Source organism: Canis lupus, chromosome 26 (assembly GCF_003254725.2).
Source record: "Canis lupus dingo isolate Sandy chromosome 26, ASM325472v2, whole genome shotgun sequence".
Lineage (NCBI taxonomy): Eukaryota > Metazoa > Chordata > Mammalia > Carnivora > Canidae > Canis > Canis lupus.
Window position 1 is genome coordinate 30,304,318 of NC_064268.1, and position 17,123 is coordinate 30,321,440.

Sequence of the window (17,123 nt, forward strand, 5' to 3'; positions counted from 1 at the left end):
AACATAAAATGACCTCCAGCACTCCTACCTGGCTATTTTACAGCCTGTGTAAACTCAGATTTTCATTAAACAAAGGAAACCCCAAAGACTGGTTTCATTTCCCATTTTCCAGTCTTCTTTCCCAGGCACACTGAAAACCATAACCACTGTGATCCTAGCACCCTTGGGACTCCAACTGGGATTTCTGTGGGCTGTCTAGCAAACATTAAGGACACAAACTGCTAGAGACCTCATTTCCCTGGTAGTTCCACTAGTTCCACTAGAAATATGCTAGCAGAATCTCCAAATAGGATCTGTAACTCTTGTGTTTCTATGGCCCTGAGAAATAAAATGGGAGTCTCCAAGAGGGGCTCAGCTCCCAGAAGGGTTCTAAGAGGTCAACATCTACTTGTCTCAGAGCTTCAGATAACAAGTGCAAAGCATGTTTAATGAAACGAGAGAAATCTTACTGGTGCTGACCCTGACTAGTATGAGAGTCAAAAAGTTAACAGTTTAAAATACTAATAACAGCTGATATCCCAAGGGCTCAAGACTAAGAAATAGTTCAGTAACACAGAAGCCAATGGAAAAAGAAAGAAATGACAGGACTGTCTACTTGAAAATTCAAAAAAACCCTAAATAATAAGAGGTAAGATCACAGGCTACAATTTTCCAGGCACAAAGGCCTGTGGTACAGGTATCATGGTCACCCCCAAGCAGTGAAGACGTGATAGATATACAGTGACTTCAGAGGGCAAGCAGGGAAAGACCCTTTTCCCCACTGGTGCTCTCTCAACCATCATATATACACCTGAACTGCCACTATACCCTGACCTGCCTTTCGGACATGTTCACCATGACAAATCAGGGATGACATACCATACTCATCTTTACAATGAGATTCTCTCAATATTTATATGCCCATTGAATGAAGCATGCCCCATATGTATATTTCAAAATGTGGGTGAATTGTACTGCTGTAAATATCTAAATTATCCTATTGTGTTTCTGAGTCTGTTATACTGAGTTTTGAAAACAATACTTGGATTGTGCAGATGGCCAACAACACAGATATATCAAATATCAACGTGGGTGTAAATTTTGGTGAGTAAGAATAAAATGGCCCTAGGTAAAGACAAGCCCAGAAACAGAGAATAGACAACAAAGTAGCCTGGTTCTATTTGTTTTCTTCTTAAGGATGAGCATTTTCAAACAAAAGTTAAGAGTCAACTTTCCCCCAAAATATTACATACTGGAAATACTGATTGATAATGTCTCTCCAATCGGGCAGCCCGGGTGGCTCAGCAGTTTATCGCTTTCTTCAGTCCAGGGAGTGATCCCAGAGACCTGGGATCAAGTCCCTTGTCAGGCTCCCTGCATGGAGCCTGCTTCTCCCTCTGCCTGTGTCTCTGCCTCTCTCTCTCTCTCTGAATAAATAAAATCTTAAAAAAAAAAAAAAAAAAGATAATGTCTCTCTAAAAACAAAAAGCAATCTGTCATAACAGAGTTATGGTAAAAAGAAGAGAAAATAGAAAAAAATTAGGAGACACAAAAATACCTAATTTTTCCAGAAAATCATGAAGAGCCAATGAAGTGTGGCCATTCCTACAAGCAGTTATATTCGTTTTGTGCCTCCCTGGCTTTTAGTTGCAGATTGGTGGGACAGGATCTGTTTACACCCTCATGTAAGACATGAATCTAACTCTGTAGGATCCCAAGAGGTGACAGAGTCTAACCTGTGTGTAATGTAAGAAGATACCTACCTTTTACCACATCTCACAGGATGTTGGTCACCCTGTTTTAAACACTAAATGATAGTGAGTAAGCTGAGTGACCACCTGGAAACAGAACTCACCGTTTTTTTTTGGTTTTGTTTTTTTTTTATATAGTTCCAGAAGATTCTCCATGACCTACCTCCAACTTTAGTGACAACGACTTCCAATTACTCCCAAAGCTGCAGCCACAAAAAGTGGGCCTCAGTGTTTATGCACTAATCCTTTAACTTCTTACCTTTCTTTCTGTTGTTCCTTTTGTCTACTATGATACCCTGTGCCCAACACAGTCACTCCCTCACCGAAAGCCTACCTGTCTTTAGAGGACCAGCATGGACACCACCTGCTTCCTGATGCTGCTTAAAGCCCCAGCTAGAACTAACCCACCTTTCTCCTTTGCATTTGTACATTATTCTTTTCAGTATCTCAGTCATAGTATATATTATTACAATCATCTATCATTTATCAGACTTCTGACCTATTGGTTTGGAGATTGCAAGGGCATACACTCCTCCCTCTCCCTTGCCAGGTATATTTTTATGGGCTTCTCACAGGAATGGCTGTTAAACTGCAATCCAAGAAATGATCATTGCTATATACCTAAATGTCCTTTTTAAATAACTTTGAGACATATACCATACAATTCATCCACATAAGGTATACAATTCAATGGTTTTGGTGTTATACTCACAAGGTACACAACTGTTACCACCTCCTAATTTTAAAGGATTTTTGTAACCACAAGAAGAAATCTTGTATCTATTAGCAGTCTCCTCATTTCCTCCACAATCCCTAGGATTTTTTTTAATCCATTTTCTGTTGCTACAGATTTGTATATTCTAGACACTTCATGTAAACAGAACCACACAATATGTAATCTTTTGTGACTGGCTTCTTTCACTTACAGAATAATTTTCTAAGATTTGCCAATGTTACAATGTAACATTGTAGCAAGTTACATCCATTCCCTTCTATTCCATTGTATGGATCTACCACATTTTATTTATTCATAGTCAAATACATTCAAATTGTTTCCACTTTTGGACTGTTATGCTACTTTAGATATTTGTATGCTAGTTTTTATGTGAACACATTCTCATTTTACTTAGGTATACACCAAGAGGTGGAATCCTCACCAATACATATTATCTGATTATACCATCATAGTGTGTATAAAGTGGTATCTCATTGTAGTTTTGACTTGCATTTCCCTGACTTATGATACCAAGCATTTTTTTATGTATTTATTGGCTGTCTGCATAACTTCTTTACAGAAATGTCCATTCAGATCCTTTGCCCAATATTAAGCTGGGCTATTTATCTTTTGTTGTTGAGTTTCAAGAGTTTTTCATATGTTCTAATATGTTTCTTATCAGTTACAGGATTTACAAATATTTTTTCTCTCATTTTGTGGGTTGTCTTTTCACTTTTTTTTTTTCTTTTCACTTTCTTGATGGTTTAGTTTGTAACAGATTCCTAATCTAGATGAAATCCAATTTCTTTTCTTTTTGTTGCTTGTGTTTTTGGTGTCACGTCTAATAGGATCTGCCTAATGCAGTGTCATGTCTAATAGGATCCACCTAACACAGATTGCTAAGATTCACTCCTATGTTTTCCAAGTCTATTCTAGTTTAGCTCTTAAATTTACGTATTTAGGGGCACCTGGGTGGCACAGTTAAGCATCCAACTTTAGCTCAGGTCATGAGGTCCTGGGATTGGCTGGTAACTGGCTCCTGCTCTACACTCAGCAGGGAGTCTGCTTGTCTGTCTCCCTCCCCTTCTGCCCCTTCTCATGCTCACTCTATATACATTCTGTCTCTTTCAATAAATAAACTCTTATAAAATATTTTTCTTAGGTCTTTGATTTGTTTTGTGTTAATTTTTATATATGGTATGAGCATATATCCAGTTGTCCCAGCACTTTGATCATTCGTTGAAAAGAATGACCTTGGCACTCACACCAAAAATCAGTTATCATAAACATACAGGTTTATTTATTAACTCACAATTTTATTTCATTGATCTATATGCCCCACTCTTATGGCAATATCAGAATGTCTTGATTACTATAGTTTTGTAGTAAGTTTTGAAATCAAGAAGTGTAATAAGCCCTCCAATTTCTTTCCAAAGATTATTTTGACTATTTTGGGACTCTTGAATTTCCATATGCATTTCAGGACCAGCCTGTCCATTTCTGCAAAAAAAGCTACCTGGAGAGGGCACCTGAGTGGCTCAGGCAGTTAAGTGTCTACCTTCCGCTCAGGTCATGATCCAGAGTACTGGGATTAAGCCTTGCATAGGGCTCCCTACTCAATGGGGAGCCTGCGTGTCCCGCGCTCCCACTCCACCTGCTTACGCTCTGTCAACTAAATAAAAAAAAAAGAAAAAAAAAGCCACCTTGAGCTCTGACAGGGATCATCCTGACTCATTCAATATGGGAGAGCACTGCCTTCTAAACAGTATTAAGTCTTGCAATCCACAGACACTGGATATCTTTCCATTTATATATGTCTTCTTGGATTCACATGCATTTTTATCAGACTGAATCCACATCCCCTCTTATCTAATGCATCTGGAGATTTCCCACCTCTTTTAGCTCTGCTACTATTAAAATAAAAATATACATATGCCAACGCTGCTCATTTTTAAGAGACTTCTGAGGACTGTAAGGATCTAGGGTTTCCCTATTTATTGGGAATGTCTTAGTCAGGTACTAAAGTCATTAACATTGAGTCTTCTGTTTTCTGAGTGTTCTTTGTATAAAATTTATTGAAGAAAAAAGTTACCAATGAAATGGATGATTTTTTAACTTACACATAATGCATATGATCCTGCTTTTATATATATAAGCATAAATGTTCATATGTAAGTAAGAGCACAGCAAAAACTTTGAAAGAAGATATACCAATATGTTATAGTGGTTACCTTTGGAGAGGAAGGAACAATCAGATGGAGAACAGGAATAGCACTCTTTACTTGGATGGGTGGGTGTGGGGGGGTGAGGAGCTATAAAAATGTTTTCATGTATTTTTGGTGTGATTTTTTTTATTTTAAATATAATAATATAAATATGCCCCAGTGAAAGAGTTTTTCCAATATATATCACCCTGAGAGTAAATAACCTGGCTGACCTTGAGATCGCAGGTGGTATTGAGCAGCAGGTTGGAAGGTTTGAGGTCACGGTGCAGTACATTAGCTGAATGGATATATTTTAACCCTCTGAGGATCTGGTAAAGAAAATAGCAGATATGGTCGTTGCTGAGGTGTTGCGTCTTCAAGAGCTTGTAAAGATCTGTTTCCATGAGGTCTTGTACTATATATCTGTTTAGACAGGTTAAGGTAACCAAGTATCTGGCTGGTTACACTTAGCAAAGCACTAAAAACAAAATGAACCCTCTCCACAAACAGCCCACTATTATATCATGAGGACTGCAAGGAAAATGAGAAATGATGAAAACTTGGTTTATCTACTGAAGAAATCGGAAATAGAGAACCACTTCTTAGGTCCTGTGAAACAACAGGCATTTATGTATGACTGATGTGACCAATAATGGGCCTAGAGTGAGCTGAGACAGGCTGTTACAGAAATACTGGCCAATCTTCAAGTCTGAATCTCCTAGTCCTACAAATTGTCCAGCATCAACAAACCCTCTCCCAGGATTACTGGAAAGGGCTGGAAGAGGGTGGTGGCCAGCAGGCATCATACATCCCATCCTCTCTTTGGCCCAGCAACAACTTATAATGTCACTGTTCTTTTACCCCCTGTCAAGTCACCCCCTTCTTGTCCTTAAGAATCAACCATAAAACCAATGGAAATAGGACCTAGAACACATCTCTACTAAATTCAGCCTTCTGTGTGCTTGACCCTTCAACTAATATTAAGATCCTAAATAAAGAGAGTCCTGGGAAATCATGCTCATTTTGTTGCCTGGTTAAAGACTGCATTTGAAAGATAGAAGCGTTAAGTATACTGAAGAGGATCTGCCAGAAAAAAAGTTACTGTTTGGGCTAGTACAGCATTCCTACCAGGAGCTCATTTTACTCCTCTTGCTTTCTTGCATATCCATGTATCTAAGCCACCTAGAACTTTATCTTTGGTTGATTTCTTCCTTACAGAAATTGAATTATAAAACTCTAGCTTTCACTAGCAGTGTTTTTACATATTCACTTCTGTGAAAATATTTTATGTCCCCTACAGATTCATGCTAGATAAGACACTGGGATTCAGAGGAAACATGATTTGAAAACTTACCATCTTGAGGGGTGCCTGATTAGCTCAGTCAGTTAAGAGTCTGCCTTTAGCTCAGGTCATGATCCTGGGGCCCTGGAATCAAGCCTCACGTAGGTTTGGGCTCCTTGCTCAGTGGGGAGCCTGCTTCTCCCTCTCCCTCTGCCTGCCACTCCCCATGCTTGTGCTGTCAAATAAATAAATAAAATCTTTTCTAAAAATTAAAAAATAGGGCAGCCCTGGTGGCCCAGCGGTTTAGCGCCGCCTTCAGCCTAGGGTGTGATCCTGGAGATCCGGCATCGAGTCCCACACAACGGGCTCTCTGCATGGAGTCTGCTTCTCCCTCTGCCTGTGTCTCTGCCTCTCACTCTCTGTGTGTCTGTCATGAATAAATAAATACAATCTTTTTTAAAAAATTAAAAAATAAAACTAATCATCTTCAAAGAGACTGGATTTTCCTAGTAAAAGGTAAAGAAGGACAACAGGTGGCAGCAGCAGGAGACATTTTACTTAAAATAACACAATAACTTCATTACAGAGCTGCTTGAAAATGGAAAGGAAACAGTGAGTTGCTTGTCCTTGGGGGGTGGGGGCGCAGAATGCAAACTAGGAAAACTGGTAGGAATGCTGTACTAGCCCAAACAGTAACTTTTTTTCTGGCAGATCCTCTTCAGTATACTTAACGCTTCTATCTTTCAAATGCAGTCTTTAACCAGGCAACAACCTCTGGACCTACTTAGTCCAGATTTCTAAATGTTGCTTATAGTTAAAAGCAGAATTTCAGAGCTAAGTCAGCTTTAAAAGGTCATGAAAGCTAGTGCCTTAATACTAAAGACGGGAAAACAGACCTAGAGGCAAATGACACCGTCTAAGATCAGGACAGTCTGGATTTGACCAGGTGATATGCAGGGCACCCTCTTTCTTAGTCTACTGTTCATTCCTTCTCTTTCTACCATAAAAAATCATACCTTGAATGGAAAAAAACATGACTGGAAGCGGTGTTAAGATTTTCCATAACTACACTTAAAATCTTTACTAAAACAGAGAAAATATTGGATTTGCCAAGACACGAAAAATAGTTGACAACGGATAAATCAAAGAGAAAAAATCACACAAGTCTTCTAGTAAATAGCCAGCAGATTACAATTTCCCCTTTAATGTGCTTTGTGTACTTTTTCTTTACTCTGGTAAGTTCAAGTATTTCAGGTTACATTTCCTCAACAAGGTGACCAATCACAGGAGTCAGCTGTCTGAAAAGGATACACATCTTTCATTTGCTCGATGGTTGGTGCTCGAATAATATCATTGATTCCAATGATGTTCTCATGTCTGAAGCGCAGTAAGATTTTTATCTCCCTCAGGGTTCTCTGGCAGTAGGTCTGGTGCTCAAAAGGACTGATTTTCTTGATGGCTACTCGAACTTTGTTGACATTATCATAAGCAGAGCTAAAAAAAAAAAAATAGGGGAGGGGAGAGATGGCATTTAAAATAGTTTCAGAACATCTTGGCAGGAAAAATAAAGATCAGTAACGTATTAAATATTTAGCACTCTGGGTAAATACTTAGTTCATATACATGAAGGTACCCTGTATATTATCCACAAAAAGCCTCAAGCCAGGAAAGATGCAGCTGGCACAATGCAGCACATACTGAATATCAAACTTAACTAAGGGCCCAGTCCTGGTAAATATGTCGATGCCCACTGTCATAAACCCAGGAACATGGTTTTAGGCCACACATGCATGCATAAAACATTTTCCCATTGTTTTTAGTAGCAACTGCATTTTGTTGAGAGTAATCATTTCTGTCTCCAAAACAACTTCCTATTGTTGTATCAGATTCCTCTGACTCAGCAGAAACATTCAAAAGACCATCAACCACATCTTTATCCCTAACAAAAATGGACCCAGAGGACACGCCTCAATTGCTTGCATCCACTCTGTCTTACTTGCAAAATGATATGACTCTTTCTTCTTTTTTTTTTTTTAACTGTTCCAAGTAATCAATTTATGTACACTCAGTTGCAGGAATGACCTTCATATAAATGATAAGCAAACTATTCTTGGTGAGGAAAAATGATGGTTCTATGTATATTAAAGTAGTTTTTAGGGATGCCTGGGGTGGTTCAGTGGTTGAGGGTCTGCCTTCAGCTCAGGTTGTGATCCCGGGATTGAGTCCCACATCCAGCTCCTGTGAAGAGTCTGCTTCTCTCTCTGCCTATGTCTCTGCCTCTGTGTGTGTGTGTGTGTGTGTGTGTGTGTGTGTGTGTGTCTCATGAATAAACAAGTCTTTTTAAAAACATAAAATAAAGTAGTCTTTAGGGGCACCTGGGTGGCTTAGTCCATTGGGCTTCTGCCTTCAGCTCAGGTCATGATCCCACAGTCCTGGGATGAAGCCCCGGGTCAGGCTCCCTCCCTGTTCAGTGGTAACTCTGTTTCTCCCTCTCCCTCTCCCTCTGCCCCTCTGCCTGCTTGTGCTCCCTCTCAATAAATAAATAAATAAACAAACAAACAAACTTTTTAAAGAAATGGTTTTTAATCATAAAACACAAAAGCCATAAGGAAAAAAAATCACACTTTAAGATAGTATTGATAAATACTACATAATTTTGAAACTTATTATAACACATTAAAAAAAAACCCTCTTCATACACATAATTGCATTTTGTCTTCACAATAGTTTTAAAAGTAAGGGACAGCAGTGTTCTTATGTACATTGTCCAGGTAAGATTCCCTTAGTTATAGAGAGGATAATTCACTTACCCAAAAAGTTAATCTCCCTAGGCCCTCTTTATCAAAAGTACCTTAGGCTTACATCCTTTTCTCAGGAAGTTTTCTTTTTATCTCACTCTCTCTGGGACAACAGAGCAAGGATAGGTTGCCATTAATGGATGAGCCCCCCAGCTCAACTAAAGTGCTGCTCAAATTGTGGTCCTCAGACCCCTGCATCAGGATCACGTGACATTCTTGTTAAAAATGCTAGTTTCAGGGTGCCTGGGTGGCTTAGTTAAGCATCTGACCTTTCATTTCAGCTCAGGTCATGATCTTGAGGTCCTGGGACTGAGCCCTGCATGGGGCTCTGCACTCAGCAGGCTGTCCACCTAAGATTCTCTCTTCCTCCGCCCCTCCCCCCACTCACATGCACTTTCTCCAATAAATCAATAAATCTTTAAAAAAAAAAAAAAAAAAAACAAAGCTAGATTCTGTGCCTCATCCTAGGCCTTCCTTTCTGGAAAAAAGTTTTTTTTTTAATTCTAGTATAATTAATGTACTGTTATATTAGTTTCAAGTGTGTGATTCAGCAATTCTATATATTACTCAGTGCTCATCATGGTAGGTGCCCCTTCACCTATTTCATCCATCCCCTCATCCATTTCCCCTGTGGTAACATTTGTTCTCTATATTTAAGGGGGTAGGAGGAAGAGTCTATTTTTCTGTTTTCTTTGTTAATTTCTTTTGTTTCTTAAATTCCACATATGAGTGAAATCATATATTTATCTTCTCTATTTCACTTAGCATAATACTCTCTAGATCCATCCATGTCACGGCAAATGGCAAAATTTCATTCTTTTTTTAATGACTACTCGAGTAATATTCCTGTGTGTGTGTATATATGTACACCACATTTTCACCCATTCATCTATCAGTGGACACTTGGGTTGCTTCCATGTTAGCTATTATAAATAATATTCCAATAAGCACATGGGTGCCCATATCTTTTCAAATTAATGTTTTAATATTCTTTGGGTAAATAGTAGTGGAATTACTGGATCATATGGTAATTCTATTTTTAATACTTTGAGGAATCTCCATATTGCTTTCCATAGGGGCTCTTTCTTTTTTTTCCCAAGTATTTAACCAAAGTATTTGGGTAATCATATAACAAAACCTATAAAGTATTCTTCAAAAAGAGTTCCAGGAGTGCCTGGCTGGCTCAGTGGGAAAGTGTGCAACTCGATCTTGGGGTCGTGAATTTGAGCCCCACACTGGGTGTAGAGATCACTAAAAAGAATAAATAAACTTAAAAAAAAGAGAGAGAGAGAGTTCCATAGCTCTTATACAGAGCTCAGTTCTTTCCAAGTTGACCTCAAGGTTTGACTTAACAGAATTCCAAGCAGAAACAGTAATAATTATGCTTCAATTTCGTGATGAATTTATTTTAGAGAAAGTGAGCAAAAGAGCACAGAGAGGGGCAGAGGGACAGAATCTTGAAGTAGACTCCCCACTGAGTGCAGAGTCTTACTTGGGGCTTGATCTCCTGACCCTGAGGATCATGACCTGAACCAAAACCAGGAACAGGATGTTCAACTGACTGCCACCCCGGCACCCCATGGTGATGAATTTTAATCTTGAATGTTACTACTATCTTTATGATCAATATTCCATTTAATCTTTTCTATAAGAGCTTTTCATCTTAATAAATATCAGTATCTGGGGATCCCTGGGTGGCTCGGCGGTTTAGCGCCTGCCTTTGGCCCAGGGCGCCGTCCTGGAGTCCCGGGATCAAGTCCCATGTCGGGCTCCTGGCATGGAGCTTGCTTCTTCCTCTGCCTGTGTCTCTGCCTCTCTCTCTCTTTCTGTGTCTATCATGAATAAATCAATAAAATCTTTAAAAAATAATTAGTATCTGGTCCACTGACTGAAGCAATAACACTGACAGGCAATAAGACACTGCTTCTTGTTTCCTCAAGTAAGTGCCAGAAATAGAAAAAAGCCAAGTAAGTTTATTCTCAAGTTTGTGCTTCTATATGGTATTTGTCAGTTTGCTTATTTTGAGTATTACTGATACATTTGTCTGTCTCCATCGCAAAACTATACTGTAGGAGGCACCTTACCTTATTCGACTTCAATTCTCCCACACTACCATTAATATATTGCACTTAGATGCCCCCAATACTTTGAAATGAAATGTATTTATTTCCTTAAGTAAAAGAATCACTACTCAAATCTTATTTTGCTTAGGTTTGCTGCATGAATGCCTAAAACCACTGATTTTCAGGTAGGCAGGCAGAGGGACATGTCATTCAAACAACTTTATCCAATATTGATAATATTTTTATAATTTAAAACTTTTGGGGCAATTAAAATCATAGAGCATGAGTCCGATAAAAGAGAACACAGTTTAATACACTGGTTTAATATTAACATTTTAAATTTCTAGTTTTACTAAAACAGGGTAGTCAAACAAGGCCAAAAATTTGCTTCTAAGCCAAGATTGTTGGGGGGAAGGGGTTATGGTGAACATACCCCTCCAGCTGTATCAACACTTAGGTGATGAAATAACCAACTGCCCCCTTTTAAGTGCGAAGGCATGAAATCCTCCTCGTTGGCTCCTACTTGAAAAGAAAGTATGATCCTGTCCATGGAGTTGGGTTATTTCCTATTGTTTTATACAATCTGCCATAGGACTGATCACAAACAGTTTGTTTTACACTCTTCCACAATTCTTTATTTGCTCATTTCTTCTTGGATTTCTCAGTTTTGTTTTATGTATTTTATTTTGCTATATCTTTTACTGTGGAGTTTGTGTTAGCTTTTGTTTTATTTTTTTAATCTTTTTTTAAAGATTTATTTATTTATGATAGACACAGGTAGAGAGAGGCAGAGACACAGGCAGAGGGAGAAGCAGGCTCCATGCCGGGAGCCCAATGCGGAACTTGATCCCGGGACTCCAGGATCGCGCCCTGGGCCAAAAGCAGGCGCTGAACCACTGAGCCACCTAGGGATCCCCTAGCTTTTGTTTTAAAATCACTTTGGCACTGGGTTGCCTGGGTGTCTCAGAGGTTGAGCATCTGCCTTCAGCTCAGAGCATGATCCTGGTCGGAGGATTGAGTCCCACATCGGGCTCTCTGAGAGAAGCCTGCTTCTCCCTCTGCCTATGTCTTTGCCTCTATGTCTCTCATGAATAAATAAAAATCTAAAAAAAAAAAAAAAAAAAAAATTAGGGACTCCTGGGTGGCTCAGAGGTTGAGCGTCTGCCTTCGGCTCAGGGCGTGATCCTAGAGTTCTGGGATCAAGTCCCACATCGGGCTCCTGCAGGAAGCCTGCTTCTCCCTCTGTCTCTGCCTCTCTCTCTGTGTTTCTCATGAATAAATAAATAAATAAATAAATATTTTTAAAATTATAAAATCACTTTGGCATTTTCAACTTTTCCCTTTTAAGAATTTGATTTTTGCTCATCTCCATTTCCCCCACAACTAACACCATGCTGCAACTTTTGCTTTAAGGGTCTCTCTGTAAACAACTTATGGGTGTGGCTTAGGATCTCAATCTAGTATGTGATTATATAGTCTTTGAATGAGTTAATTTTAGATACTCGTATTTTTTTCTTTGAACTGATAAACTTGCTCTTTTCAAAAACAAAATTTAAACAAATTGTTCAACATTAAGGGAAATCTTCCTAACTCATCTCTATAAGGTAAATAATCTTTTTTTTAAAAAAAGATTTTATTTATTCATGAAAGAAACACACAGAGAGGCAGAGATACAGGCAGAGGGAGAAGCAGGCTCTCTGCAGGGAGCCTGATGTGGGACCCTGGGACCACGGCCTGAGCCAAAGGTATGATACTCAGCCCTTGAGCCACCCAGGAGCCCCTAATATAAGTAATCTTTAAAAATAAATAAAAAGTGATGATGATGAGAAAGAACTAAAGCCAAAACTAAAGACCAGGGGTGCCTGGGTGACTCAGTCGGTTGAGCATTTGACTCTTGATTTAGGCTCAAGTCATGATCTCAGGGTTGTGAAATCAAGCCCCTTGTCAGGCTCTGCATCCAGCAGAGTCTGCTTGTCCTTTTTCCCTCTGCAACTCCTCCTGCTCTATCAAAAAAAAAAAAAAAAAAAAAAAAAAAAAAAGCCCCAGAACTTGTGCAAAAAGAGCAAACACCCCTACAACAAACAAAAAGACCTATCTCTTTTATAAGCACAGGCTTGAAAATCAACAAAAAATGAGTAAGTATAATTCAACAACACATTAAAAATCCATTATGTGCAAGTAGTACTTAATCTTGGGAATTTAAGAATGGTTCAATTAAAAATAAGATGACATATGCTCACTCCCGCAGCACATATACTAAGAAACAAGATATCACGTCAAATAGACATTTCTCCAAACAAGATACATAAATGGCCAACAAGGATCTAAAAAGTTAGGGAGGGACACCTGGGTGGCTCAGGGGTTAGTTAAGTATCTATCTTTGGCTCAGGGTGTGATCCCCAGGTCCCAGGATCGAGTCCCACATCAGGCTTCCTGTGGGGAGCCTGCTTCTCCCTCTGCCTATGTCTCTGGCTCTATCATGAGAAGGAAGGAAGGAAGGAAGGAGGGAAGGAAGGAAGGAATGGTGGGAGGGAGGGAGGGAAAGAAAAGAAAGAAAAGAAAAAAAAGAAAAGAAAGAAAAGAAAAGAAAAGAGAAGAGACTGAAAGACTGAATGAAAAACTGCAACAAGTTATCATCTCATACCCATCATGATTGCCAATACATATACAAACAAACACCTCCCCACTTTGTTGGTAATGTAACATGATACAGCCACTATGGAAAACGGTATGAAAGTTTCTAAATAAATAAATAAATATAGAATTACCATATGGTCCAGCAATTTCACCTCTGGGTATACATCCAAAAGAATCTAAATAGGATCTTGAAGATATATTGGCACATTTATGTTCACTATAGCATTATTCATAATAGCCAATTTGGAAGCAACATAAATGTCCACGGATGGATGAATGGATAAAGAAAATGTGATACATACATACACGGAAATATTATTGTCTTAAAAAAGGAAATTCTATCATATGCTATAACATGGATAAACTTTGAAGACATTAACAAATAAGCCAGCCACAAAGTACTGTGTATGATTCCACTCATAGGTAGTATCTAAAGTTGTTAAATTCATAAAAATCAGAATGTAGAATAGTGGTTACCAAGGGCTTGGGGGAGGGAGGAAATGAGGAGGTGGTGTGCAAAGGTACAGTTTCAGTTTTGCAAGATGAAAAAGTTCTTGAGATCTGTTGCACAATAATGTGAATATACTTAACATCACTGAACTGTATACTTAAGAATGGTTAAAATGTTAAATTTTACATTGTTATTTATTTGTTTGTTTGTTTATAAGATGTATTTATTCATGAGACACACAGACTGAAAGAAGAGAGGCAGAGACATAAGCGGAAGGAGAAGCAGGCTCCTCGCAGGGAGTCCAATGTGGGACTCGATCCCAGATCCCAGGATCATGACCTGAGCTGAAGGCAGGCGCCCAACTGCTGAGCCATCCAGTTATCCCCTTTTTTTAAATTTTAAAAAGGTGCAACCATCTGGAAAACAGTACGAAGGTTCCTCAAAAAATTAAAAATAGAACTACCATACGATCTAGCAATTCCACTCTAGGTAGCTATCTAAAGAAAATTAAAACACGAATTCAAAAGGATATATGCACCCTCTTCTCTTCTTTCGCTGCCGCCCGGTCTTGGAGCCGCCGACGCCATGGGTTTCGGAGACCTGAAAAGCCCCGCCGGCCTCCAGGTGCTCAAGGACTACCTAGCGGACAAGAGCTACATCGAGGGGTACATGCCGTCACAAGCGGACATGGCAGTGTTTGAAGCAGTCTCCAGTCCCCGGCTCGCCAACTTGTATCATGCCCTGCGTTGGTACAATCACATCAAGTCTTACGAGAAGGAAAAGGCCAGCCTTCCAGGAGTGAAGAAAGCTTTGGGCAAGTATGGTCCTGCTAATGTGGAAGACACCACAGGAAGTGGAGCTACAGATAGTAAAGATGATGATGATATTGATCTCTTCGGATCTAATGACGAGGAGGAAAGTGAAAAAGTAAAGAGGCTAAGAGAGGAACGCTTTGCACAGTATGAGTCAAAGAAAGCCAAAAAACCTGCACTTGTTGCCAAGTCTTCCATATTACTAGATGTGAAACCTTGGGACGATGAGACAGATATGGCAAAATTAGAGGAGTGCGTCCGAAGCATTCAGGCAGATGGCTTGGTCTGGGGCTCTTCTAAACTAGTTCCAGTGGGATATGGAATTAAAAACTTCAAATACAGCGTGTAGTGGAAGATGATAAAGTTGGAACAGATATGCTGGGGGAACGGATCACTGCTTTTGAGGACTATGTGAAGTCCATGGACGTGGCTGCTCTTAATAAGATCTAAAATCTACATCATAGGGGATCCCTGGGTAAATAAATAAATCTTGAAAAATAAAAATAAAAATAAAATAAAATAAAATCTACATCGTAGATCATTGCCCTTAAATAAAAGCTTAAAAGAAAGAAAAAAAAGAATATATGCACCCCATTGTTCACTGCAGCATTATTTTTTTTTAAGATTTATTTTTATTTATTTATGATAGACATAGGGGGAGAGAGAGAGAGAGAGGCAGAGACACAGGCAGAGGGATAAGCAGGCTCCATGCCGGGAGCCCGACGCGGGACTTGATCCCGGGACGCCAGGATTGCGCCCTGGGCCAAAGGCAGGCGCGAAACCACTGAGCCACCCAGGGATCCCCTCACTGCAGCATTATTTACGATAGTGAAGATATAGAAACAACCTAAGTGTCTGCAGATGAATGGATAGATGATCTGGGGTGTGTGTGTGTGTGTATTTGTATACACACATTTCACTTGTAAGTGCAATCTAAACAACAAAATACAACAAAATCCAGACTCATAGATACTGAGTGCTGGTTATCAGAGGGGAAAGAGTTGCAGAAAGGGTGAAATGGGTGAAGAGGATCAAGAGATACAAACTTCCAGGGATCCCTGGGTGGCGCAGCGGTTTGGTGCCTGCCTTTGGCCCAGGGCGCGATCCTGGAGACCCGGGATCGAATCCCACGTCGGGCTCCCGGTGCATGGAGCCTGCTTCTCCCTCTGCCTGTGTCTCTGCCTCTCTCTCTCTCTGTGTGTGACTATCATAGATAAATAAAAATTAAGGGGATCCCTGGGTGGCGCAGCGGTTTGGCGCCTGCCTTTGGCCCAGGGCGCGATCCTGGAGACCCGGGATCGAATCCCACGTCGGGCTCCCGGTGCATGGAGCCTGCTTTTCCCTCTGCCTGTGTCTCTGCCTCTCTCCCTCTCTCTTGGTGACTATCATAAATAAATAAAAATTAAAAAAAATTAAAAAAAAAATACAAACTTCCAGTGATAAAATAAGTAAGTCATGTTGATATAATGCACAGCATGGGGAATACAGTCAATAATACTGTATTAACTTTGCATGGTAACACATGATAACTAGACCTACTATGGTAATCAGTTAGCAATGTATACAAATGTTGAATCACTATGGTATATACATGAAATAGAATACTACCGGGGCACCTAAGTGGCTCAGCCGGTTAAGTGTCTGACTTTGGCTCAGGTCATGGTCTCAGGGACCTAGAATTGAGACCCGAGTGGGGCTCCCCACTCTGAAGAGTCTGTTTGTCCTTCTTCCTCTGCCCCTCTTCCCACTCATGCATGTGTTCTCTCCCAAAAAAATAAAAAGGAAACAATAATGTCAATTATACTTTAAAATAAAATTTTTAAAAGAGTTTATTTATTCATGAGAGACAGAGAGAGAGACAGAGACATAGGCAGAGGGAGAAGCAGGCTCACTGCAGGGAGCCTGATTCAGGACTCAATCCCAGGACCCTGGGATCATGACCTGAGCCAAAGGCAGATGCTCGACCACCGAACCTCCAGGCTCCCTCAACTTAAAATTTTTTAAGCGGTGCCTGGGTGGGCTCAGTCAGTTAAGCATCTGACTCTTGATCTCAGCTCAAGCCTTGATCTCCGGGAGGTAAATTCAATCCCTGTATTGTGCTCCATGCTGGGTATGAAGCCTACATAAAAATTTAAAAAATTTTTAATTTAAGGGGAAAAAAAACATGTTAACAAGGAAAAATTAAACATTTCAAGAAAGGTCAAAAAAGAATGGTAGTGGTTTATGAACCTACATATGGAATAAAAATGCACAGAAAACACACACACACACACACACAGGGATGATATACAGTTAGCGATATATGAATGAGCTCTATAGATTCTATCAATGTCAGTCTCCCAGCTATGGTACTGTGTGCTGTAACGTAACATATACTGTAATGTATAATAAAAACACAAGATGTTACCAAGAAACTGGGACCTCTCTGTAT

At 39.7% G+C, this 17,123-nt stretch overlaps 1 protein-coding gene and 1 pseudogene across 1 annotated transcript in view; one reads left to right on the top strand and one right to left on the bottom strand.

Moving 5' to 3' along the window:
• MAPK1 (mitogen-activated protein kinase 1) overlaps window positions 1–17,123 on the bottom strand; it is a 118,905-nt gene that overhangs the window by 33,699 nt on the left and 68,083 nt on the right. The window contains exons 2-3 of the mRNA XM_025474946.3: window positions 7,243–7,425; window positions 4,883–5,072 (exon numbers count right to left, since the gene is read on the bottom strand). Coding sequence (XP_025330731.1) covers window positions 4,883–5,072; window positions 7,243–7,425 — 373 coding nt within the window. The remainder of the gene's footprint in view (window positions 1–4,882; window positions 5,073–7,242; window positions 7,426–17,123) is intronic.
• Window positions 14,429–15,145, top strand: LOC112677030 (elongation factor 1-beta-like; annotated as a pseudogene).